This window comes from Mesoplodon densirostris, chromosome 1 (genome assembly GCF_025265405.1).
Source record: "Mesoplodon densirostris isolate mMesDen1 chromosome 1, mMesDen1 primary haplotype, whole genome shotgun sequence".
NCBI classification, from domain to species: Eukaryota; Metazoa; Chordata; class Mammalia; order Artiodactyla; family Ziphiidae; genus Mesoplodon; species Mesoplodon densirostris.
In genome coordinates, this window is record NC_082661.1 from 192,509,536 (window position 1) to 192,536,653 (window position 27,118).

The 27,118-nt window shown below is 42.5% G+C and overlaps 1 protein-coding gene across 1 annotated transcript in view; it reads left to right on the forward strand.

Moving 5' to 3' along the window:
• FRAS1 (Fraser extracellular matrix complex subunit 1) overlaps nucleotides 1-27,118 on the forward strand; it is a 446,975-nt gene that overhangs the window by 253,016 nt on the left and 166,841 nt on the right. Inside the window, exons 19-22 of the mRNA XM_060093094.1 lie at nucleotides 540-680; nucleotides 3,429-3,572; nucleotides 24,619-24,771; nucleotides 25,025-25,171. Coding sequence (XP_059949077.1) covers nucleotides 540-680; nucleotides 3,429-3,572; nucleotides 24,619-24,771; nucleotides 25,025-25,171 — 585 coding nt within the window. The remainder of the gene's footprint in view (nucleotides 1-539; nucleotides 681-3,428; nucleotides 3,573-24,618; nucleotides 24,772-25,024; nucleotides 25,172-27,118) is intronic.

Sequence of the window (27,118 nt, forward strand, 5' to 3'; positions counted from 1 at the left end):
TACTGCAGTTACATGCCTGTGTGTCTGTTGATGCAGCTAGTTTGGGCCGCTCGAAATGTTGGACAGTTCTTCTCACCTGTGTATATTCAGTCTCCATCAGAGAGTAGGCATCATATTAAACCTTTGTGGAATCAGTAAGTAAGGCTTCCATCACCTTTCTCTTTCCTTTGAGCAGCCTGATCTGTGTGATGGTAGAGGCACTGTCCTGAGGGAAGGAGACCCGTTTGTGGCTTGCTGTTCTTTATCTGACATTCTCTGAGAATGGGAACATGGGAAGAAAGAAATGGATGACTCTGCAAGTGGTTATTTCTGTGTTGTGGCATTTATGCCTTTCTTAATCTGGGTTCTGCAGATGCTTGCTTTGTAGGATACATCCTTGAGAAAGAAGTATGTGAGATGTGCGCCCTGTCCTTGGAAAAAAACTCAGTGAATGTGCAGAACTTATATTGATGCAGGAATGTTAACAGGAGGGACAGAGCTACTGTCCTTGTCGGATGGTGGCTTTCCTGATTGTCTCCTCTGCTTTATCTTCCTTCCAGCTTGCCACCAGTCCTGTTTTGGGTGTGCAGGGAAGAGCCCACATAACTGCACAGCCTGCTGGCCTTCCCACATGCTGTTGGATGGGCAGTGCCTCTCCCAGTGCCCAGATGGGTACTTTAACCTGGAAGGCAGTTGTACAGGTGAGTATGTAACATGCTAGGGCATATTCCCTGTGCCCATGTTTTATCTTCATAATGCAGCCCGACTCGGTAATTAGAAACCTTGTCATACCAGGGGACTAGGAATGGGCTGTGAATCCTTGTCTTGAACTTGTAAGAGTCAAGGGATAGAGTGAGGGGAACAAGTGAAATTCTGTTCATCCAATAGGGAAGTGTGGATGAAATGAAAAATTAGAATCAGCTTTACCCTCTTCATACAGCAAGGGGTGGATTTAATGGTGATCATCACGGAGATGAGCTACCACAGGTTCTCATGCATTTTTGTGGGATCAGGTGTTTGGCATTGCCTCTGCGGGTCTCGGCCCTCCTTCCCCTGGCTGCAGCCTAATAGAGCAAAAGGAGAGAGAGGTATTTGTTTTCTTCCTTGACATGTCAGTCCAATATGTGTTTTTGTTTTTTATGGTACGTGGGCCTTTCACTGTTGTGGTCTCTCCCGCTGCGGAGCACAGGCTCCAGATGCGCAGGCTCCGCGGCCATGGCTCACGGGCCCAGCCGCTCTGTGGCATGTGGGATCTTCCCAGACTGGGGCACGGACCCATGTCCCCTGCATCGGCAGGCGGACTCTCAACCACTGCGCCACCAGGGAAGCCCAGTCCAAAATGTTTTTAAGAGCACCTTTATATTTCAGTGACAGAGATTCTAGAAATTGCCAGTTCAGATTAGTGCAGGGTTTTATTGGACTCGACAAAATACTAAAATCTAAGCACCTTACTGTAGCACTGTGTTTTCTTGTATCTACAGAAAAAAAGACAAGACAGAACACATTCTATCATGATTATGGTTTTATTTCTAAAAATAGAGTGTTGAGGCCAACTTACAGGAAAAAGCCCATCGTTATGAAATTGTTTGGTATGTGTTTCTGGAATCGGAAGACAGGTAGTAAATGTATAAAATATTTTTGAAATAAATTAACACTTGTAAGATTCATCTGGCCTCCAACACCAAAGAGGAAATTTAATGCGAACACAGATTTAGACCACTGAAGATCACTATTATATTCCTTCTGGAATTGTCTTCTTCCACTAACTTTTCAGTCTCTGTAGGCCCCTGATGGGTTCCTTTACTTGAAACACTCTATCAAGCTCAGTGTGGGGGGGTGTTCCTGGTTTCTTTGTCACTGGGGTTGTCTTTGAAAACTGTGGTCTGTCCTTATGTGCTCTCACCCTCGCCCAGTTGGTTTCTGTGTGTGGAAAATTGTTTGGGGAGGAAAGTCTGAGTAGCTCTAACTCTTCTCTGCCTGTGCCTCTGCCTGCTTGAAGCCCGCAGATGGAGGGCACCGAAGGCGTCAGGGCACCAAGGTCACTGGAAATATTCTGGCAGGGAGGAAGCACTGGGCGGTGGGAGATCGCCCTGAGAGCGCTAGTATCTTTTGGACGTGTGTTTGCAAAGTTAAGAGCCTCAGGAATGTAGAAGGGGTGATAGTTCATGCTAGCCTTCTAATCAGCAGTTCATTTTCTTGCTTGCTTGCTTTTTTTTTTTTTTTTTTTTTCCTCATATAACTCCTTATCTTCCCTTGGCCTCCCACCAGAAGACATGAGAGGCAGTTGACTTTACTGGAACTCTGTGCCTTTTCTTCCCACCAGCTCTGTGCCAGAAGGGAATTCTTTGTCATCAGTTCCAGCAAGCTCTACCCAGCTCCAGCCCTTCACCTCCCCTCCTCTTAGAATCAGACAGGCTTAGACCTTCTCATCCTTGGCAGAGAAATCCTTGCATCTCCTTCCATGCTGCCCACCTTGGCAGCACAAATGCAGCCACAGCTGCAACCTTCTTTGATTCTTTGCCATCCTTATCTTTATTGCCTACATTTATTGGGACTCACTGCTCTTTTTCAGTGTAGTACCTCTCAGTAATTAGGTGGTTTTTCTGGGGAAAACAGCTTTGACAGTTTTGTCTAAGGGACTGAACTTCAAACATGGCTCAGGATAACCTCCAGAAAGAGGCCTTTTTCAGTTCTTTGTATTTTGATTAAGTGTTGCTGCTAAAACAGGCATCCAGGCTGTGGGCTGGAGGGAGAGCACAGCTGGCATCCGACTCCAGTGAGAAGTTTTATTTTCCCCTGCTGTGGATGGTTCCCCCTTTACCTGCCTGGGATTTCTAAGAAGCAAAATGTCTCCTTCTTATGCCTGTCTCGCTCTTTGAATTTTAGAGAGTGAGAGTCTTACCACTTGCTTTCTGCTTTGTAACTTTGACCTGAACTTCCTTACTTACATAGATGGGGATGGTCATGCTGAGCAGCCAATTACTCTCATTCAATGGTTCTAGATTCCACGTTCTGTTCATGGCCAGTGTTTTTTTTTGTTTTTTTGGGTTTTTTTTGCAGTACGCGGGCCTCTCACTGTTGTGGCCTCTCCCGTTGCGGAGCACAGGCTCCGGATGCACAGGCTCAGCAGCCATGGCTCACGGGCCCAGCCGCTTCACGGCATGTGGGATCCTCCCGGACCGGGGCACAAACCCATGTCCCCTGCATCGGCAGGCAGACTCCCAACCACTGCGCCACCAGGGAAGCCCCATGGCCAGTGTTTTCACTGACACTAGAAATGCCGTCTTTTGGTCAATGCCTAAGGGTGTGCCAGGCTTGCTCAGGAATCTTCAAAAGATGATTAGTATTTGAAGTCTGCTCTTAGTGTAATTTGTGGAGTACATTAAGTACTTCATGTGTTTACATGCTGAGCTGCTAATTCCAATCTTGGTTCTTGTTTTTCCTTCTAGAGTGCCACCCCACCTGCAGGCAGTGCCACGGCCCATCGGAATCTGACTGCATCTCCTGTCACCCTCATGTTACTCTGGCTGCTGGGAGCTGCAGGACCAGCTGTAAAGAGGAGCAGTTCCTCAACCTCGTGGGCTACTGTGCTGGTGAGTGAGACCCCCTTCGCAGTCTCAGAAATCACTAGCCAAAGGCTCGGGTTCCTCCTGCCAGGCTCCAGAAGGCTCTCATATTTGTCCTTTGTCATCAGAATAAGAGCTCTCTTTGGAAGATATTTGTCTCATGTCTGGAAACTCACTTCACTGCTTCCTATCAGACATTTAGTAAATATCTGTGGATTCAAGTGGAATCTTCTAATAATACTCTTGCAATTCCTGAGAAAACTTAGACCCTCATATTAATGAAGACTGAAGTCATTATAATGGTTCCTTATGTGCATGTGGTCACTTCAGCTTAAGAGAGCAAGAAGTATATTCAAAACAGTCACTCAGAAGACTGTCGCCCTCTTGTCTACATTATCTCCTGCTGTGGGGAAACTTTGTCATCAGCCCCAGGCACAAAAATATAGGGAGATTAACCTAGAAGTAAATCAGTTGCTTCAGGAGATGGGATTTTTCCTCCTCAGTTTAGTGCTCAGATCTCAAAAAGAAATAAATCAGGAAAGCGGCCTGGAATTTGGATAATGATGAAGGAGCCATGCAGTGTTTGTGTTCATCCATCCATTCCTACAACAAATATCTTTGTCTACTAATGGTCAGATGCTTAGAATACCAAAAAAAAAAAAAAAAAAAAGGATGAATAAGACAATTATTCTGCCCTCAAAAAGCTTACAGTCTGGGGGCCTCCCTGGTGGCGCAAGTGGTTGAGAGTCCGCCTGCCGATGCAGGGGATGCGGGTTCGTGCCCCGGTCTGGGAGGATCCCATATGCCGCGGAGCGGCTGGGCCCGTGAGCCATGGCCGCTGAGCCTGCGCGTCCGGAGCCTGCGCGTCCGGAGCCTGTGCTCCGCAACGGGGGAGGCCACGGCAGTGGGAGGCCCGCATACCGCAAAAAAAAAAAAAAAAAAAAAAAAAAAGCTTACAGTCTGGAGAGGGGAACTTACAGACTAGTGGGTTATTTTGTATTTCTTGACTCACTTCTAGGAGCAACTTGAAGAGATTTACCTGCAGCAGCTGTTGTCACACTCTGAAGGGCTTGACTGGGAGGCATTCTGGGATCCACTGGGCAAGTGGGAAAGCTGAGAAATCCGGTTGGATGCATGCTGGAGGGGTTGACCCGGCTGTAGGGTTTGTTTCTGGGCAGGGAGGAGGTATGACCAGTTGTCTAGATCAGAGTATCAAGCAGGCCCCTTCGATACAGCAAGTCAATGATAGCGCTTCAAGTGTGGCTGTGGCGCCATGGTTCTGGGTGATCCATTTCTCTTTGCACCTTGGCTAAAGACTAAACATTAGAGGGAATTCCCTGGCAGTCCAGTGGTTAGGACTCTGAGCTTTCACTGCTGAGGACCCAGGTTCAATACCTGGTCAGGGAACTAAGATCCCACAAGCCGTGCAGTGCACCCAAAAAAAAAAAAAAAAAAAAAGACTAGACATTAGGGTCCAAGATCTATACCCTAGGAAGACTGAACTGTCGAGAGCGGGGCTACAGCCAAAACAGGCTGGGATTCAGGGCAAAACCCGATTATAGAGACTGCAGACATTTTAATTTTTTTTTTTTTTTTTTTTTTTTTGCGGTATGCGGGCCTCTCACTGTTGTGGCCTCCCCCGTTGCGGAGCACAGGCTCCGGACGCGCAGGCTCCGGACGCGCAGGCTCAGCGGCCATGGCTCACGGGCCCAGCCGCTCCGTGGCATATGGGATCCTCCCAGACCGGGGCACGAACCCGTATCCCCTGCATCGGCAGGCGGACTCTCAACCACTTGCGCCACCAGGGAGGCCCGACTGCAGACATTTTAGAGGCAATGGAAAGTAGAAGCTCAGAGATTCCAGGCTTTAGACAAATGTGATACCCCGCCACTGTAGGGTGTGAGCTGTTTGCCAGTCCTGCCAGTGTAGTCAGGATTGACTCGGGAAGCGGGCAAATAGGAGGCATTAGTGCCTCCCCTTGAAGAGGAATCTGGCAAGGGCAGATCTAACTGGTATTATAGTTTGTAAGCTTGAGTCCAGCTACCGATTCTTACACTAGGATACAAAGGAGCAGCTAGTATGAGGTTCCTAACATGGTTAAAGCACATTAGTGGATATTTTTTGAGAATCGACTGAGTCCAGGGTGCTGAGTTGCTGTTTGAGGGGTCACAGAGATCTTCCAGGCTACTCAAGGAGGTGAACCAAAGACACAAGTACAGTTAACAAATAGTACAAAGCAATTTATGGATAATAACATCAATAGGCAGAATGGGTTGTAGGAGTTCAGAGGAGGGAGAAATAAAAGATATGGAAAGCATTGTGGAGGAGATGGGGCCTAAAATTCTTCCTGAACAACAGCTAGGATTCTGTTAGACAGAGGGAAATAAGGCGGGCTTTCCAGATGTGGTTCTACCAGGAGATGGGCGCAGTGGGTAGAACATGTGGGCCATTCATGGCCAGTGAGAGTGGTCCAACCTGGCTGAAGGACAATGGTTTGAATTAAGACATATTAGATGAAATGGTTGGAAAATTTAAGTTGGAACCAGGGTATAGAGAACCCAAAGTTCTAGGCTGAAAAATTTGGACTGACTCTTGTGGGCAATAGGGCTATGAGAGTTTTAGGGGTGATGTGGTAACTAAGACTGTGTTATAGGCAGGAAATCTGCAAGCTTTTTGGAAGATGGATTGTAGTGAGGAGAAATTATAGTCAGAGAGAGACATTAGAAGGTTGAACCTTCGTAATGGCTTTTATTTCCAATCTATTCTGCATATGAACCCTAAAAATTTTATGCTGGGACATATTTTATAAATAAATGTTTATATAAGGAGACTGGAAAAATTTAACTTTTAATCAGCTCTGTTCTCTCCAATGTCCAGAGCCCTCTGATGGTAAAGTAGGTGATTAGGAATTGCATTAATTTTTTAAGGCTTATAAGGGACCACTAGAATAAAGGATCATGGGACTAGGCTAAAGGACTCTGAAAGTCCTCAGCCCTAGATGAGCAGGTTCCACTAAAATAAGCTGGAAGAGACACACCTTGGCTGTCCTGAGATTAGGTATATTAAGTGAAGGTTTTAAATAAGGTAACCCATTGTCTAGTGTTTGGAAATCCTTTGTTGAGTTGAGAATGGCATAACAATATTTGTTACAGAAAAATCTGATGGGTAATTTCAGTTGTTGATCTTTCAGAAAAGTGCACTGACCCCAAAGTTTACTTTTTCAATATATATATATATATATATGCCCTTTCCAAACACCTCCCAATTCTCTCTGTAACACTGTAATGCATTCATTCGTTTATGGCTTCATCAAGCATTTTTTAAGCACACGCTCCATACCAGGCACTGTACTAGGCTCTGGGGAGGCCCAGATGAATAAGATAAAGTGCTTTCATTCAAGAAATGTACTGTATAGTGAAGGAAGGAGATATGTGTTGAATATGTTATTACTGTGGCTATGAGATGAGCCTGTGGGACAGCACCCTAACCCAGACTGGAGTGTGTGTGTGTGTGTGCGTGTAGTGCTAGTGGGTACTGAAGGCTTTCTGGAACATGTCATAACTGAGATGATTTGGAAACATGAGTAAGAATTAGAGGGGTTTGGAGATTCGGAGAGTAGAGCATTCCAGAAAACGAGCCAAAGAATATTTTCTATTCAGGCACCAGCAAAGAGTTAAGTAAAATGCCAGCCCCAAGTACGGGGGTGCTGTGACCTGAAGCAGAAGGAAGCAAGGCAGGTCGTGAGGGCCTTTGTATGTTCTGTTTAAGGAGAACATGCTTTGTTATCAAGGCTGTGGGGATCTGTGAAGGTTTTTAAGGAGGGAAGTGTTATGATTACATTTCTGCAAAGAGAAAGATCTGCAGAAGATTGTGTAGAAGAAGGCCTGAGGTCAGAAAGACCTTTAGGAGGGAGTTGTGAGAATCCAGATGCGAGATGAAGCCCTTTGATGAGAAAAGTGCTGAGGGGATGAAAAGCAAGAGGCATGGCTTCAATAAGCATTAATTGTATATTAGGTTGACCTATGGGGGATTGCTGTTTTGTGGGCAAAACCTGGTCAAATACTGGCAATTTTATATGGTTCAACCTATTAGAGGCAGCAGAAGTTGGTGATCTCTTAGCCCTCAGGCTAAGGGAGAGGGAATTTTGGGGATGATTTCTGGTCAAGTAAATTCGACGAATGGGAGCATTATTTACCAAGGGCCAAAAATAGGAAGATAATGTGTTTGAGCTTGGGCAGGTTGGACCTTTGGACATCTGGGGTAGCTGTCCAGGAGGACGGTGAAAGTCTAAGTGAACACAGCTTTCTGAACATAGCCACCATGAGCTTATCGCTATCTTCATTTTACCCTAAACCTAAGGTCCTGGAACTCTTTTTTTAGCTGAAGTGTTGCTTCAATCAGTCATAAGTTAACCTCCTGGAACATTTCAGTGACTTTTATCTAAACTCAGGAAGGTGTTAGGAGGAGCCCTAGTGATAGACAAAGCAGAAGGTAATTCACCCCGTGCAGTGCCGTCAGTAGAGTTATTTCCACCATCCTTGGGAAGGTCTAACAGTGGAAGCCCTGGCGAAGCACCCTCTCTGCTCCCTCTATCGTGTGTGAGCTTTGCAGGGTGGTAGCGTTTACTCATAAGATTTATTCTCTATCTGAGCTGTACCTAAGATCATCATCAGAGACCTCTTAATTGCACTTAGCTGTTTAAGGAAGAAAATTACATCTAATCTATCACACAGACAAGAATAAACACATCCTGGGAACAGGTCCAATAACCTCAATGTGTTATCACATATGGAGATGTCATATGTGTGGAGATTTTTCCCTTCAAGTCTATCAAAGCAAATATACAGTTTGTGAGAATAGGCCAGAGGTAAAGGCTTTTAGCAAAGATGAATGAACTGGGGTGAAAAAAAACAGGTTTTTTCTTCATAGATTTTTGTTCTTTATATTTTGCCCGCATCTCAAGAAAGTTTTCCCCAAATTTCAAAGCCTGGGTTGTTCCTCCATTTGTCTTTCTCAGCTAAAACCTTTCTCCTGTTCATAGAAGAGGGTGAGAATTAAAAAGAAAACATGAAGGAGAAATATCCAAATGAAGATGCATTAAAAAAAGGCCTCAGGCTTTCTGGAATGTCTAATGGGAAGATTGTACTTTTTAGTTCTTAGGTAGAAAAGGAGATAATACTGAGAGTAATATTGTAGAGGGGAAGACTGCACAATTTTATATATATTTTTTACTTTTAATTGAAGTATAGTTGATTTACAATATCGTGTTAGTTTCAGGTATACAGCAAAGCGATTCAGCTAAACATACATATATGTATATATCTATATTTTTTATTCTTTTCCATTATAGTTTATTACAAGATATTGAATATAGTTCCTGTGCTATAGAGTAAACTCTTGTTGTTTATCCATTTTGTACATGGTGGTGTGCATCTTTTAATCCTATACTCCCAGTTTATCCCACCTAGCCTTCCCCTTTGGTAACCGTAGGTTTGTTTTCTATGAAGACTGCAAAATTTTAAACAGCTGATTTGTTAGGATGGTAGAATTCTAGGGGATTAAACATTTTTTTATACAGTACTTTTTAAAATGCTGGTTTGTTTTCTTCATAAATCTGTGCCAGAATGTAAGCAAAAGAAGACAAGTGACAGTAAAGAAATATTGCTCTGAGAATTTTCATATTGTATTCCATGGTAGTTGAGTTCTAAGCAATGGTTAATAGGTGTTATGTGCAAAAATGTCTCATGGCTGAATAAATTTAGGAAACTTTCGGTTAAATAAAGTTAAACAGCTTTCTTTATTTCAGGATTTCTCAAAACCTTAAATAAGCATATGTGCATTGTGAATCTCTGAGATGAAGGAGGCTGCCCATCATTTGCCAAACATTTCATTGCAGACCCCTTCCTTCAATTTATTATAGACTCTCGCAGAGCTAACCAATGCTTTGCAGAACAATCTTTGAGAAGCCCTGCACTAGCTGATGTTTATATGTTGGACAATTTGTTGGCACTCCCTAAAGGTAAAATGAAATACTCAACCTATACTCAGATTGTGGACTTCCTTCCTTCCATCCCTCAGTGCGTCCCTCCCTCCCGTCCTTTCTTCCTTTCGTCTCTTCTCTGTGGACAAGCAGAGGGGGCCCCAAGAACTCTCAGGGTTGCCACTCTCTTGACTGCTGAGAGCACCAAAGAACAATCAGTAATTATCTTCTAGCATCAGGTCTGAGAAGTGTTTGCTCTCTGAACCTGGGCTGACTGATTAGAAAACCTGTTAGCACTTTTCTTGCAAATCATTGAAAAGAAAACAAAACCTTTTGAGTCCCTTCTACAATTTTCCCCATTCATTGTCACTCATTTCTGAAAGCGGAGCCTGAAAAACATGGTGAAAAAGTTGAAATGCACAGATTAAAAGAGCAACCAATCCTTGTTGTGGAATAAGCTGATAGAACTGCAACACTGAGTAATGAAAAAAACAAAACAAAACAGTTCAAATTGAACACCATTAAGGACTGGGAAAGAGCCCTGCATGAGCCAGTGTACAGCTCTCTGCCTCCAGATACTCTGACTTGAAGCCAGAGAGGTGGGAGCCAGTTCTGTTTTATAGCAGTTTCTGCATGTGGGGAAAGTGGGTTGGTGCTGCTTGCTGTAGCTGCTCCTGGGGCTGTAAGCTGAAAGGAGGAAAGAGGCACACACTAAAACGTGTAGCAGTTACTACCTTATTATCATCATCAAAATCCTACCCATCCGTCCCTTGTGGCCTCGCTCAGATTCCGTCCTTTCTAGGACCAGCTTCATTTTGGCATCTCCCACGTTGTAATTCCCAGGTACGCTGACTGTTTCTACCAATTACCTAGCACTTGGCATTGACTAGCTCATGTTCTCTGTGAGTTTCTAATAATAGGTGACAGTTCTGAGGGCTTATTATGTGACAAGCACTGTGCTAGTTGCTTTGAATGCATTTTGCCATTTAATACTACCAATGATCCTCCGAGGTAGGTACTAATGTTATCTCCATTTTACATATGAAGAAACTGAACCTAAGTAAGGTTTAAGTCATTTACTCAAAATGAGAAAAATTGGAAGATAGAGCCAAGATTTGAACCTAGGAACCTAAGATGAGGACAAACACAGTTGATTACAGGAAGAAGGGATTCAAGAAGAGTTTTCTGATTGTAGATTAAGAGGTGGATCATCGGGGACTGGTATGACAAGACAGTTTGGAGAGGCACTGCTGGGGAAAGTTGCAAGAACTTGCTGGTCTGTTTTAAATGCCGGAAGCTGTTTTAGATTGCCATGTATTTTTAGTTTATATACCCTTAGTAAATAAATAAATAAACTTTAAATGAAAACATTAATGCATACTAAATTTTAATAATTTATATCACTTCACATGTACTTTAATCTTTTTCAGTGGTTACATACATGCATTTTGGGTTTTTTTGTTTTTTTGCTGTATGCGAGCCTCTCACTGCTGTGGCCTCTCCCGTTGCAGAGCACAGGCTCCGGACGCGCAGGCTCAGCGGCCATGGCTCACGGGCCCAGCCGCTCCGTGGCATGTGGGATCTTCCCGGACCGGGGCACAAACCCGTGTCCCCTGCATCGGCAGGCAGACTCTCAACCACTGCGCCACCAGGGAAGCCCCATACATGCATTTTTAAAAATAGTATTTAAACTTTAAATTTTATATTGGAGTATAGCCGATTAACAATGTTGTGGTAGTTTCAGGTGCACAGCAAAGCAACTCAGCCCTACACCTACATGTATCCATTCTCTCCGAGACTCCTCTCCCATCCAGGCTGCCATGTAACATTGAGCAGAGTTCCCTGTGCTATACAGTAGGTCTTTGTTGTTTATCTGTTTTAATATACATGCATTTTTCACAGTTGTAATCAGCAGCTATGTACAGGCATATCTCGGAAATGTTGTGGGTTCGGTTTCAGACCACTGCAATAAAGTGACTATTGTAATAAAGCAAGTCACATGAGTTTTTTGGTTTCCCAGTGCACATAAAAATTATGTTTGCACTATATTGTAGTCTCTTAAGTGTGCAATAGCTTTATGTCTTAAAAAACAACGTACGTACCTTAGTTAAAAATACTTTATTGGGAATTCCCTGGAGGCCCAGTGGTTAGGGCTCCACGCTGTCACTGCCAGGGGCCTGAGTTTGATCCCTGGTCGGGGAACTAAGATCCCACAAGCTGCGAGGTGCGGCCAAAAAAAAGAGAAACTTTATTGCTAAAAAATGCCAACCATCATTTGACAGCATAGGGTTGCCGCAAACCTTCAGTTTGTTTAAAAAAAAAAAAAAGAAAAAGCAATCATCTGCAAAGCACAATTAAGCAAAGTGCAATAAAATGAGTTATGCCTGTATTTCTTTGTTATTTCTCATATCACTTTGTGTATTTCCATGTGTTGTCAAATAATTGGAAGAATCCACATAATTGTCATTTTTAATGGCTAAATAGCATTCCATTATGTTTGTGTAACTTAATTTTTATTGGAGTATAGTTGCTTTACAATGTTGTGTTGGTTTCTGCTGTACAGAAAAATGAATCAGTTATACATATGCATATATCCCCTTTTATTTTGGATTTCCTTCCCATTTAGGTCACCACAGAGCACTGAGTAGAGTTCCCTGTGCTATACAGTAGGTTCTCATTAGTTATCTATTTTATACATAGCATATATGTCAATTCCAATCTCCCAGTTCATCCCCCACCCTTCTCTGACTCCCCACCCCATATCCATACGTCCATTGTGTAACTTAATTTGATTGGCCGTTTTCCTGTTGTGGATATGGGCAATAACCAGTAGGAGGTAGAGTTACTGCTTGGTAAACTAAGTATGACTTCCAAGGCTTTGGCTGGGACGAGGTCTGTTTTTCATGTTATTGTTAATAACAATAATGTTGTGTTCTTGACATTTTATAATTTTTAAAGCATTTTCTCACTTATTTTTTTTTTGATCATCCCAAGAAACCTTCCTGTGGAAGTGGGGTTAAGAGCTCAGTGCAGTGCCTAACCAGCGCATAGATGGTGATCAGGAAATGTCGGGCAAAGGAATGACTTGATTCTGGTGTCCTAAGGTCTACTTTATTCCCCTTCCAGTGCATCCTATGCTAATTACATCAAGGATCTTCTTAGTGTGACTCATTTTTTTGCTTGTTATCTCTTCTTTTTCACCTTCTATTTCATTCCATCTGGCCCTATTCTTCTATCTCTATATTTTTTCAATTTTCTTGTGTCTTCTTTTTTTTTAACACCTCCTTCTTTATTTCCCTTATCTTCTTTTTTGGCAATGCACATTCTTTTCTTATTTCTCATCTGTCACCCTATCTCCTATTGCTTGAACTATGAGTTGCATATCCAATCTCTCTCTGGAACTTTCAATGATTGTCTCTCCCTTGTTCTCTGAATTTGTGTTTTATTTAAGGGACCACACTGTCTGCTGAAGGATGATTGAATATTTCAAGGCATTTCTTTTCTTTGAACTTTTACTTTCAGAAAAAAAAAAAGAACACGATCTATGCTTAAATCGAGACCTTCCTAAATTAAAAACAAGAACTTGTATTTTCTCCTTCATGTGACTTTTCCTAAACAATATCTTATATAGCTTTAGAAATGACCTTACTTACAAGTTTTCAACTTGGCAGAGCTCCCAATGAAGTTACAATTGCTGTTGTCTTCATAAGAACTACAGGCCAGGAGCTGAATTGCAGAGAAGACTTTGAGTGTTTTGCTTAAAGAACACAACTGAATATAGGCTCATAGGCTATCCTCTTAAGTACTAGAGACAGCAAAATTGCTATGGCTACACTTATCTACTTTTCTTACACACATGTAAATCTCTGTGTTTACATGTAATGGGGCAAAAATAGTGACTTAGATGTAAGTATGACCATTGGTATCAATGTCAATCCTGATTGGGCCTGCCACAGATAAAGAATAATCACTAATGTTTTTTGAGCATTTCCTATGTACCAGCTCCTCACATACATTACTTCATTTAATCCTGACTGCAACCCTGGGAGGTCAGTCCTATGATTAGTAGCATTTCCGTTTTACAGCCCAAGAGGGTGAGATGAGAGACATTAACCAATTTACTCAGTGTTTCACAGCTAAAACGCAGTAGACCTGGGCTTAGAAGCAGTGCCACTTCAGAGGGCATGCGTGTGAACACCGTCATCAGACTTCATCATCCAATCTAGTTCCAATAGGACCTTCTCTGCTTCTCAGCAATTGTATTACTTACAACTCTTTTTGATGCTTTGTCACCTTGCTCACCATGGCCTTTCCATGTGTACTCACTATACTTTCCCTCAACTCAACTCTCACTCTGATCAGTTGACATCTTTGCTTTCTTTTGTGTTTAGAAGATTAACATAATCTCCTAAAAACAACAACAGCAAAGAAACTCCCTCAGTTTTTCTCCGCAAATGTCTCTGTATCTTCTTCTAAATACCGTTTTCCTCATTGCTTCCTTTGAGAAAGGATCTCCCTCACCCTGGCCCGGGAGAACTCCTCCATCTGTGATCCAGAGCTGCTTTGTCCCATCACCCTCAAAAGGTGGTCTAGCCCAATAGTTATTTCCTCTTTTGGTTACTCATTTCATCTCCTTCCTTCCCTCTTTATCTTTCCTTCTCTTCTTCCTCCCTGACCCCCTTTCCTTTAGAACCTTAGTGTCTTGATCCAGCTCATTTCTGTTATCTTCTTAGAGTCTATCTCAAGTCCACACATGACCATCATCTCCAGACTCTCATTTCTATCTGTCTACCTTCTGGACATTTGATCCACAGGAACAACATACTCAGAAACCTCCAAAGAAACCTCCCCCACCAGGTCCTTCCTTCCTTCTCCTGACTCTCCTGTCCATCCACTACTGATTTTTTCAATCAGCATAATTCAGAACTGAGTACAGTTGACCCTTGAACAATGTGGGTATGAACTACACAGGTCCACTTATATGCAGATATTTTCCACTAGTATATATTACAGTACTACATGGTCCATGGTTGGTTGAATCCGAGGATGCAGAGGAGGGGGACGGATGGAGGGGGGGATACATAGGGCCGACTATAAGTTATACTCAGATTAACCCCTGCATTGTTCAAGGATCAACTGTAATTCAAAATTGAGTTACACCTGCTTCCTTCCCGCCCCTATTCCATATTTTAATCATTGCCACATCTTGCAAAGTTAAAGTCCCTCTTATTCCCTTTGGATAAAATATTCTCTGATCCTCCTTAGACATTAATTGCATTCTAAGTGTGCCTTTCTTCTGACATTGGACCTTGTCATGAGCATCTTGAGGGAAGGGTCTGACTCTGACTCAGTGCTCTATCTCCTGCAGCAACTTCCATAGTGCCTCACACCCAACTCACATTCCATAAATGTTGATTGAAGTGAACTTTTTTCTATTTTGGAAGTAAGGCAAGAGTAAAACATAAACTGATGGGAGGTCAGGTACAAGGCAGGAGTGGTGCTCATGTCTCCTTGTTGGCAGCAAGAACTGGCACCAGAACTGAGGAGAGAGCCTTGCTCTTACATCTGACACTACCTCTCACCCACTCCTTCTTCCAGCTGTCTGTCTCCATGGGTCCTACTGTAGCCTTCTTACCACATTTGTAAGTTTGTCAACACTGGGTGGAAATCCAGTCCTATAACTCTAAGGCCAATCTGTTGTAGTAGGTTTTGTTGTTGATGATGATTGGTTTTTTCAGGATAAAACAATAGCCACAGACACTGAAAAAATGGGAAGTTTTGTTTGTTTGTTTTGTTTTGTTTTTGTACTAACTCAGAGCTAACCCTAAACCCTAACCCTAAAAAGAACACGTGATTTCTAAAGAACTCATGGGTGGGCTAGGACCAAAGTGATGATCAAAAGGGGAAGAGAGGAGGCTTCTTTTTCTTCTGCCATTCATATGTTATTTTCTGGATTCCTACTGTACTTGTCTCACAAGTAGAACCCTGTCAATTTTAAAAGTGGCATCAGAATTCAGTCTATACACACTTTATGGACCCTGAGCTTCAGCATGGAATCATTCCTTTTTCACCTGATTAGGAACAGCTACAAGTGCTGATTATTTTAACAGCTTCCAAACACATTTAATGTGGTTTCATTAAGAACCTAATCGACTGATAGGACATTATTAAAAATCTCACTATGGGGCTTCCCTGGTGGCGCAGTGGTTGAGAGTCCGCCTGCCGATGCAGGGGACATGGGTTCGTGCCCCGGTCCGGGAAGATCCCACATGCCGCGGAGCCGCTGGGCCCGTGAGCCATGGCCACTGAGCCTGCGCGTCCAGAGCCTGTGCTCCGCAACGGGAGAGGCCGCAACAGTGAGAGGCCCACGTACCGCAAAAAAAAAAAAAAAAAAAAAACCTCACTATGTGTCTAAAATTGTCTTTATAGGTCCATTATTTATCAGCTAAGGAGTCACTGCCCCATAAAACCAACATCCAAAGCCACTGCTTCAACAGTACACATTTACTTTAATATCTTCAAGCTATTTTGACTTTGTTCCAAAGATGTGAAATAAGTCATTTTACTGCCGTGTGCTTCCATCCATCATGATTGTGCGTAATCCTCACTGATCCTTGAAGCAGAGCCTTTGTGATTTGAAGATAATATCACACGGTGATGACCACATATAATTTCCTCACAGCTGCAGGGTGACATATTAGAGGATATTGCCACTGCTGAGTCAAAATATTAATTTTTTATGTATTTACATTTTTAGTATGTATGCATGCTGTGCATATTTAGAAAACAAATGGAATCTTCTGCTTGCTTAAAAACAAGAAGTGCATTTATTTCAGCTCGAGTCAATACTCCATTTCCAGGCTCCCTTATAATGTGTTCATTACTTTGTTTTAAGTGCTAATTCACCAGGTTTGTTAGTAAGCAGGCACATATACAAACAACTGGAAGTCCATCTGCCCTTCCCCCTCCACGTTTATAATATACCAGTAATCTGAAACAGGCTACACCTAAATGTATCCTGGGTCTCTCTCCTCTCCTTGTCATCCTTAATAAGTCTTTTATTTAAAGACTCTTTACTATAATTGAAATAGTGACAAATAAGGATTTACTTACTGAGTAGCTATGAGAGGACTCTGAGAGACGGGCTTCAAAATAGGCTCTGTTTTTAAGCAATTAATGGATGCATGCTCACCATTTAGACATATTTGAGGTTAGCCTCCTTTTTTGATTACAGACAGGAAGGTCAGATGCAAATGCCTTCCTGCACAGATGGGGCTTTTATGATGGGCCGTTAATCCTTGCAGAGGCTGCTGGATTGGTAGGTTGGAAACTCAATTCCCCTATTTTAGTAACTGCGGTCCTGGTACAAATTAAGCAGTGACAGTATAAACTTCCTCTAGTGTATCCTGTGAGCTCGTTCCAGAGATCACCTGTGGGGAGGAATGGGCGTGGAAGGTGGGGTAAGGAGGATTACAGGATTATTCACTCTGTGGTTTGTCGGCCTCTCTGAGAATACTGGCATTTTAAGAACACCATTTCTGACAGTTGTGCTCCTACCAGTGTGGGTCCAGCCAGGATCTGAATCAGGATTTGTCAGATGGTCACCACCTACCAAGAAGGATTCAAGACTTGCTTCCCAATCAGCTTAATTTCTTCGAGAATATGCCCCTAGATTTTACTGTGCGTGAAGTGACTGGTGTCGTAGCAGTTCCCTGGGACACGTAGTCAGTCACCTCCTGCAGCGCCTGGAGATGGGCTCCTAACACCTCTTAACTATGTTTGGATGGTATAATTAATACATCTGGCTGGCCATAGGGAGATTCCTCTCTTCATTCTCTCAAACTGTACTGACAAAGCAGTTGTAAATTGCCACACACACAGCCAAGTAGTGCCCTGTGCCTCTTGGCCTTGAGTGGATTTTGAGAACCAAGTGGTGCAGTCCAGGTGAAGCTTCTCATGGGCCTCCAAATTCCCCAATTTCCTAGTATTTTGACTCCAATATTTTTTTCTTTCATTTAACAAATTGATAAGGGCTCCCTACTAGGTACTACTGATTGTGCCAAATTCTACTTTGTTTTGAATCTTAAAGGCGTTTTAGAAGCTGACAGTTTGTGGAAAGGTCTTCCCTGGTCGTGCCTGAAAGACAAACCACTGGTGTGTTGGTTTTCTTTCTCAGGGGACACCTGAGATCTCCTTTCCTGGTCACAGAAGCCTTCGTATACTTACACTGTATTATTCTTAGTTTTCCTAATATGCCTCCTCTAGCATAAGCCTTTAGAAAACTGTTCAGCAGTGGATGTTATTAACAGAGAAGGGTCTTCTGTGGACATAATGGAAGGGAGAGGGGGACAGAAACATAGGGACCCCTCTCCTCGCCCCAGAAAATTTCACATTGAAAGCTGCTGTGTGTCAGAGTTTTCTTGGATTGTTGGTTCTTTGCTGTGGTTTTAATGTCTTCTGCCATCACTAGTTACCTTTCATACAACAATTTCTCATTTAAACCTGTAATAATAACACAGAGACTTCAGTAGATAGACTGGTATACACATAGACAAACCCATTTCCAATCGCCATGACAATAAGTCCATACACTTTTTCATGACTTACAAGGTATTTCACAATTAGCACAGCCAGGTCCTGAGTGGCTCTTTCGAATGTTCTTCAAGATGCAGCCATACTGAACTTTTTTCAGTTCCTTAAAGGCATCCTGTTCTGTTGCGCTTCTGGGTTTTTGCATGTTTTCTTCTTGGGACCTCTTCCAAGCTCTGTCACCCTGCCCATCTCCTCCAGCAGCTGACTCCCACTCATCTCTGTCTCAGCCTCCTCCAGGCAGCTTTACCTGCTTCCTGGACCGAGCTGGTACACCGTCAGAGACTTCCATGGTCCCTGGGCTTACCTGGTTTGCATTTTACAAAAGTTTGCAATCGTCTCAAGGCAGTCCCGTGTCTAAGCGTCTGCCTTACACTCTCTTGTTGCTCATCCCACTGTGCCACCGTCTCTGTTGCCTCATGACAAAGGACTCAGTTTGGAGACAACTTTCTTTAAGTCAAGAAGCCCAGCCCAAGTCCACTTCACTGTTGGATTCTTGAATATTCCACTCAGCTACCTCCAACCTGTTCCACAGGAGGGGAGGGGAGAGGCAAACTGAATGGTCTCTCTGCTCCTTCTTCCTCTCCAGCTCAAAGGGTTTTTCTAGGCTGGGGTACAGAGGTGGAGAGTGTAGGGGTCGTATTGGTGGGGGAGGGCCTGGGTCTCCTAGCTCCAATTTCCACAGTCAAGTTTGTTTTTTCTTCTATCTTTCACCTGTTCCCTGGGCTCTGTGAATTTGGTATCTGTGCTGGTTTGATTCTGCTAACTTTCTCTGGGAGCACATGGTGGCCCACACTCCCTGGTCTAATGCGGGATGGTTGCAGTGGATGAGGAAAGAACTCACAGGATGATATCTCAAATTATTATGAGATTACACAGATTTCATACTTAAATGTAATTATGTATCCAGGGCCCTTGTCCCCACCATACTGAAAGCTCTGTGAGTACAGTAGACATTTGAACAGTTTTGTTGTTTGAAAGAAAGATTTTTTTAAGTGCTCAGTCTCACTTACAATAAAAGAAATCCAAACCAAAGCAACTATGTAACACCAATTTTCACCAACCAAATTAGCCAAGATAGTTTTTTTATTTTAAAATTTCCTTAAACAACAAGGTCTTACTGTATAGCACAGGGAACTATATTCAATATCCTATGATAAACCACAGTGGAAAAGAATATGAAAAAGAATGTATATATATGTGTAACTGAGTCATTTGCTCTGTAGCAGTAATTAACACAACATTGTAATTCAACTATACCTCAATAAAAATTAAATTTAAAAAAATTTCCTAGTGCAGGCAAAATTACAATGAAACAGTCTCAAGAATGTATCTTGGATGTAACTTTTAAAAAAATAAATTTATTTACTTATTTATTTACTTATTTATTTATTTATTTTTGGCTGTGTTGAGTCTTTGTTGCTGCGCGCGGGCTTTCTCTAGTTGCTGTGAGCGGCGGCTACTCTTCATTGTGGTGTGTGGGCTTCTTATGGCGGTGGCTTCTCTTGTCGTGGAGCATGGGCTCTAGGTGCACAGGCTTCAGTAGTTGTGGCTTGCGGGCTCTAGAGCGCAAGCTCAATAGTTGTGGTGCATGGGCTTAGTTGCTTCGCGGCATGTGGGATCTTCCCGGACCAGGGCTCGAACCCATGTCCCCTGCATTGGCAGGCAGGTTGTTAACCACTGCACCACCAGGGAAGCCTGACATTGTCTTTTAGCAAATAATCTAAAATGCACAAGGGTCTTATCATGGCCTTCATTATAAAAGTGGGCAAATTGGAAGTAAATGATCAAGTATAAGAAAAATGGTAAATTTTTATTTGTTTATTCAATGCTGGAATATTATACAACCCCTAAAAATGATGTTTATGAAGAGTCCCTAATGACATGGAAATGCTGATGGTACTGAGTGAAAAAAAAGTTATTATATGACAATATTTAATATAATTTCATCTATGTAAAAATCTACATATGGAAAGTTGTATAGAAAAAGAACTAAGAGAAAAATATCCATGTTAGTAGTTATTTACTCTAAAAGGCCCACGGGGGATTTTTATGTTCATTTATACTATGTAAAATTGTTTTTCATATTTTCTTCCATGGCTCACTTTGTAGTCAGAAAAATAAAACCGTAAGCTCCCTGTTTTGAGCCCCCTCTCTGCATAGAAGATTACAGTAGCCTCTGGGGCTTGAGCCTGAAGCTTACCTACAGTTGGTGCCCAGGGGGACTGGCCACTTGTAGCCTGTCACAACTGAGCAGCCTGCCCTCGGGCACGATGCTTTTCTGATTGTAAATCAGAACACTGGGATTAATCCTCAAGCCCCGTTGCTCTGATTTCTGGCTTCTTTCCCTGTACACCATAACTCATTTTGAGCTCTCCCAAGGAATTCTCTCCTGCAAAGCGATTTTGACTTCAAGCCTCTTAAGACAAAGGTGTTTCCTAGGTTTTAGGAATTTATTTTTCTTTTCTGGTTGGTTTAATAAAAATCAGTCAATTTCAGATTGACTCCAGAGCAAGGTTTGAGAGCATATTGGTTTTGTGTGGTCTTCTGTTGGGGGCTTGTATAAGACAGAGTTGGGAAGAGAGGTTTGCAGGAATGTATTAACACAGAACCCAATCAGACTGTTGTTTTGGGGTCCATTCACAGGATTGGGTGTTCAGTATGAGTTTCTAAGCCATGGATAAATGAATAAGGAATAAATACAGGTAGCGGACAAAAAGAGTTGAACTTTGCAGACTCAAATAGTTACAGTCTCGTGTGTAATGTGAAACTGTAAACTAACTCGGATTAATGTGATGCTTTGGGCAACCTGCGGTTGATTGTTTATATTTTCAGTGTCATTTATTGATTTCTCCTTGCCTCTGGGTACTCGCTCCATCATGCAATGTGGTATGTCTGGTGATTGATCTGATGCCTCTTTTAAGGCTTAATATGGAGCCATGGAGAGAGGCAGAGGCCTTGAGTGATTATGGAGCCTCTACAACTCCCTCTTTTGTTTTTTTATTGAAGTATAATTGACCTACAACACTATGGTAATTTCTGGTACACAGCATGGTGATTTGATATTTCTATTAAAAAATGATCACCACGATAAGTCTAGTCACCATCTGTCACCATACAAAGTTGTTATACTATTATTGTCTGTATACCCATGCTGTGGGTTTCATCCCCATGACTTATTTATTTTGTCACTGGAAGTTTGTACCTCTTATTCTCCCTCACTCATTTCACTCATCCCGCCCACCCTCTCCCTTCTGGCAACTGTCTGTTTGTTCTTTTCATCTAAGACTCTGTTTCTGTTTTATGTTTGTTCATTTGTTTTGCTTTTTAGATTCCACATCTAAGTGAAATCATATGGTATTTGTCTTTCTCTATCTAACTTATTTCACTTAGCATAATACCCTCAAGGTCCATCCCTTTTGTTGCAAATGGCAACATTTCATTCTTTCTATGGCTGAGTAATATTCCATTGGATATTTATACCACATCTTCTTTATCCATTCATCTACTGATGGACATTTAGGTTGCTTTCATATCTCAGCTTTTATAAATAATGCTGCAGTGAAGATAAGGGCGTATATGTCTTTTCAATTTAGTGTTTCTGTTTTCTTCAGAAAAATACCCAGAAGTGGAATTGCTGGATCGTGGGGTATTTCTGTTCTTAATTTTTTGAGAAACCTCCATACTGTTTTCCACAGCGGCTGTACCAGTTCCCATTCTCTCTCTCTATAACACTTGAGCCCTTTCCACTGGCTTTTGGTAGCTGTATACCAAAATGATGCAAACAGCCATGTCTGGTTTAAGACCTCCAGAGAATGAGACTTAAGTTAGGAGGATAGAAGAAGTTAAGGGTTGTAAGGAATTTCTACACTTTTCAGGCAGTCAGAGGCAGAGAGTGACCGAGAGGCGCACCAGGATAAAGCATGCTAAGAGGGGAAGGAAGGTCAAAGAAGGGGGTGATCCGAAGTGTCATGTGTTGCACACCTTTCAGGTGGGTTAGGAATTAGAGGAGGCCATTACATTTGGTCATTAGAAGGTGGTCAGAGACCTTGTCAAGAGCAATACAACAGTTGAACTGTGGAGGTTGAAGGCAGATTACAGTGAAGTGAGAAGTTAGGGAGGCAAGAAAGTTGGATGGTGAAGGAAAGAAAAGAGATGGGGAGGTTGTTGAGAAAAGCGTTGGGGGGAGTAGGTAATGCGGAGCATGTTTGGAGGTTGAGGTCAAGGAGAATGAAGAGAGATGGGGGTAAAAGATGCACTGATGTTGCAATGATTCAAATAATGTTGAAAATCAGATTAAAAAATGGGGGTGGAGGAATTAGCCATTCCATCCTGTGAGGGGAGATGAAATGAAATAAAGGGTTTGGCAGGAAAGAATCAAAGGTGTTCATGCTTGATGGGCTGAGTCAAGTAGAAGGTGAAAGAACTGGGGAGGATGTGGAAGGGTGGGCAGCGTGGGCTGGTGACCAGGGAAGAGTAGCAAGCGTTTCACAGCTGCTGCCATGAGAGCGGGAAGGAGCATCCATAAACCAGCTCTAGGTGCCTTTCGAAGTAATTAATATACATCACACTCTTCATTTAAACAGATTCTAGAGATCCCCATGATCAGACAAATCCATAAATATTTATTTATTGTACCACAAATATTCCAGAGATCTGCTTACTTTCTCTTCAAAGCATCCCCTTGGTGATTATTCTTTTTCATTCCTCTAATTGTACACTAGAGAAAGCCTCAGTTAGATGCAACTAGTTTTTAGACCACTGCACACCTGTGGATCTTGTTGACGCATGCCAGAGCCCCGCACTGTCTGTAAGCACTGGGTTTGAAGAGGAAGAGGCCAAGACTTTTCAAATAATGGAGCCTTGAATCAGTCATGTTTCCTGGGTTTTCAATTCTAACCTGTACCCACTCATTAAAGTAATCATAAATCGGAGTTACCTCCATCTGCTCCAGGAACTTTCAAAGTGCTCCTGGCAGTGTGAGGAAAGCACAGGAAAAAGACAACAAAAAGGTTGGCATTGTGTGGAAACCGTACACTAAATCAGGGGGAAATAGCCTCCTTATCAGATTTCTCTCAATACAGCCATCATTTCCTTTATAATTTACTGAAGGGCTATAATGGGGATTAATTTGCCTCTTAGGATATCAAGAACTGTTTCTAATATTGGCAAAAGGCTGCCTGTAACTTGAAACTCCTGAAGTTCAGAGAAAGGTCAGGGCCTGTTCACTTGTGTGCTGCTAAAAGAGGATTTTTGCGGAGGACACTCTGGGTTCAACTTCTGGAATGGCTAGAGGTCTCAAAGGCTTCTCATGCGGATGAGTGGGTGCTGGGTATGGGACTGAGATCTCTTCTTTGGCAAAGAACACATCTCAGATGATCAGCAATTAAGAAAGTGTATCACTGAGGGTATGGAGAGAAAGATCTGTTTTAACAGATTTCAAGGACAGGTAATCTGTTTTATTGACAAGGATTTTTTAGTCTAAATATCGCTAGAAATCACAGTCACTATCTACAAGACTGGGATGAAACAAGACCTATGTGGCCGCTGAATGCTGTTTTAGCAACTGCAAACAGTGCTTTGAATCCTGCAGGGGAAGATGGACAGGACCTATAACCAGAAGTCTCTTCTCTTTTCCTAGGTCTTTACTCCTTTTTCATTTTGGGGGGGTAATTCAGGATTTGTGGCTTTTCTTCCACCTTTGGGATGGAGGATGGTAAATGGGATTTGAAGCGTTGTTACCACTTAAGGTAGGACAGAGGGCATTTTCACCTATATGGGGAGCTGAACACAACCAAGTTCTTTAATTAAAGGATGACTCTTACACGGGTGAGAACAAGAGTCAGTGCTGGCCATCCCAGATAATTTGCCCTGTAGACTTAATCACAACTGGTACAACAGCTTCTGTGAACTGTGTATCAGCTCATGAAAAGGACTGTCCAACTCAGCTCTTTGTAACTTTACCTCTAGTTAAAGACTAAACTTTCCCCCCAATTCTATTATCAACCAACCTTAATTCCCACACCCCCCCACCAATGCCTGAGGCTGGTTTGCTGACTCTGGAAGGCCACATTTGGGAGATGAGCCTCGTGGGGCTCTGAGCACAGCTTAGGAGCTCTGTGAACGAGGGGCACACGGTACCCAAGTTCCGGGAGCTCTCGGGGGATATGCTGATATGATGAACTGTTTCTGTTATCTGATAGTTCTTTCTATACCCCTGGCAAGTATCTATCACATGCTGCCCTAGGACTTGAAGGTTGTTCAATCGGAAAGGGATGAAAACTCAGTTGCTGTGCTGCGCCTGGCCATTTGCTAAAAACCTCAAACACGCAATTTGTACAGGTCCCAAGCTTCTACTTTACTGATGTATACTGCCTTTGCGCTACTCTCCGGCCAGCTGTGCTGCAGCAGTGGTCATTGCAATCCCTTTTACCCTTTGGTGTAGAAATGAGACGCTGTGTTCATAGCATCCGTGCCTTCTCTGTGCTCCCATGTCCCCTCCAGACTGCCATCCTCTGTGCCAGCACTGTGCAGCTGACCTCGACAACACCAGGAGCGTCTGCCTGAGGTGCCAGAATGCCCGGTACCTGCTGCTAGAAGATCTCTGTGTTCCCGATTGCCCTTCTGGATACTTCGCAGAGAGAGGAGCTTGTAAAAGTAAGTGCTGGATACAGGAGCTGGTGTGCCCCGTAAGCTTCTCTTGGGCAATAGATGAGAAGGCTGGAACTGAGAGAGATAGAGAGAGAGAGAGAGAGAGAGGGAGAGAGAGAGAGGCAGGAAGCCCACTGTGGGGTAATAAACCAGACCAGCTAATGCTCTCTGCGCTGGGGCTTTTATTAACGGCTCTTGGGATGCTGCTTTGGAGGGGAATTTGGCTTCATAGGTTCTCTTTATGTCTCTCCGTCTGCAGAATGTCACTGCTCCTGCAGAACCTGCCAGGGCAGAGGACCCTTCTCCTGCTCCTCCTGTGACACCGACCTCGTTCTGTCCCATCTTGGCACCTGCAGCACTGCCTGCTTCCCAGGGCACTATCTCGATGACAACCACACTTGTCAGCGTACGTTTTAAGAAATGAACTTTCTCTCCTTTCCTGCTCTTCTGGAGCCATGGAAGAAAACAGGGATTTTTTTGCTTCCATATTTTCACCTGGTAGCCTTTATTTTTAGAAAAGAAAGAAAATGAATTGACAAAGCATAGGGGTGCCATTAGCAGATTATAACTCAGATATGGGCCTAATTGGAAGTGCTGGACTAGGGATCTCCTCTGCAAGTGCCAGCTGTGTGTTATTGGGTCAGTCATTTAACCTCTCTGTTCTCTAGTTATCTCATTAAAATCATAAAATTGTTAGTCTAGTTTATTCCTGTGGTTTCTCCCAGTGATCCAATTCCAAGATCCTAAGCAGAGAGTGGAGCTCATTCTAGTATAAAGGCCTGAACCTCAGCACTTCTCTGGGTTTAATTGGTTTTTGACATGTATTTGTTGAATACGGACAGTATGCAAGGCTTGATATGCTACAAAGTATTCAGTTTCTGCCCAAACAGTAGTTTATTTTGTCTTGCATGAAAGTTACTTGTATAGATATCTTAGTTCTCAAATAAGTTAAAATATGATTAATTACCTGAGTCATGCACAAAGAGTTAGGATAAATTAGGGCAAGGGCAAATCTGGGTGGAAAAAAAATTAGAAAGTGATTCACAGATGAAGGAACAGTTTTGAAATAGGCTGAGGCAGCTTACTTTATTTCAATCAGTAAAGTGTCAGTTGCCAAAAAACTGTGTTATACTTTTCTCATTTTGAAAATGACAGTTAACAAATACACTACTGATATTTCAATTTTCTGTCCTAGGAAGTACCATGTTGAAGGAATTATAGAGTAATGGTTAGGAGAGTGGGCTCTAGAATCAGGTAACTAAAGTTCAAATCCTAACTGCCACTTCACTAGCTTTGTGACCTTGAGCAGGTGAATTAACCACTAGGCCTCAGTTTCCTTTTTCTATAAAAGGGAAATTATAATAGTGCCTACCTCTAATGTTATTGCACTTAGCACAGACCCTAGCAGAGAATAAGCTCTCAGTATAGCTACTGTTGTTATCATCATCATCATGTGACATGAGAGGCAAATCAAGCAGTAAAAGATATTTATATTTTATAGATACAAAGATAGGTATTACTGTTAGTTTATGGAGATTCTTGCAAGAATTTGCATTTGAAATGAAGTTATATGGAGCCCACCATTTTACATCATCTGTTGAGATACCAGAGATAAAAATCCCTTTTGGATCAATGCAAAGAGTTTTTTGGTTTTGTTTTTTTACTTTTGTAACAAAAACTTTGCTTGGTATATATCAACTGTCTGCCAGAATCTGTAGATTCTGTTAACACAAGAGACACGAATGAAACACTTGCATATTCTATTCAAGAGCAAAAGAGTTTTGGTATAGAAGTAGTGACTTAGATTTATGAGGCTCTTCACGGCAGTGGAATCACAGAAATAAAAGTTCAAAAGAAAAAACAGAATCCCTTACATGGCTTATAGGTGGCAAAAATACGTTGCATTGAAGTATTTCTCTTCTGGGAAGCTTCTGCTCTGCACAAATGCATTTGCTATGCTACCATGTAAATAAGATTTTATAGACTATTTCAGTTAAATTAAGCATCTTCTAACTTTAGTCCTTTGCTAAAGCTTAGGTTTCCTTCATCCAAAGACTGAGTAAGGTAAGGTATGCCCCTAAGTTGGGCTATTTGAGTTTCTAATACATAAAAAAAATCCACAATGTCCCTTTCTAATGCTCATCATTATAGACAATTATACGCCTGACAATTTTAGGAATTGTACAGTAAAGGGCTTTTAAGGAAATGTAATCAATATTAAGGGGAGGCATTAATAACCATATAATAGGGGCTTCCCTGGTGGCGCAGTGGTTGAGAGTCTGCCTGTTGATGCAGGGCATGCGGGTTCGTGCCCCGGTCCAGGAAGATCCCACATGCCGCAGAGCACCTGGGC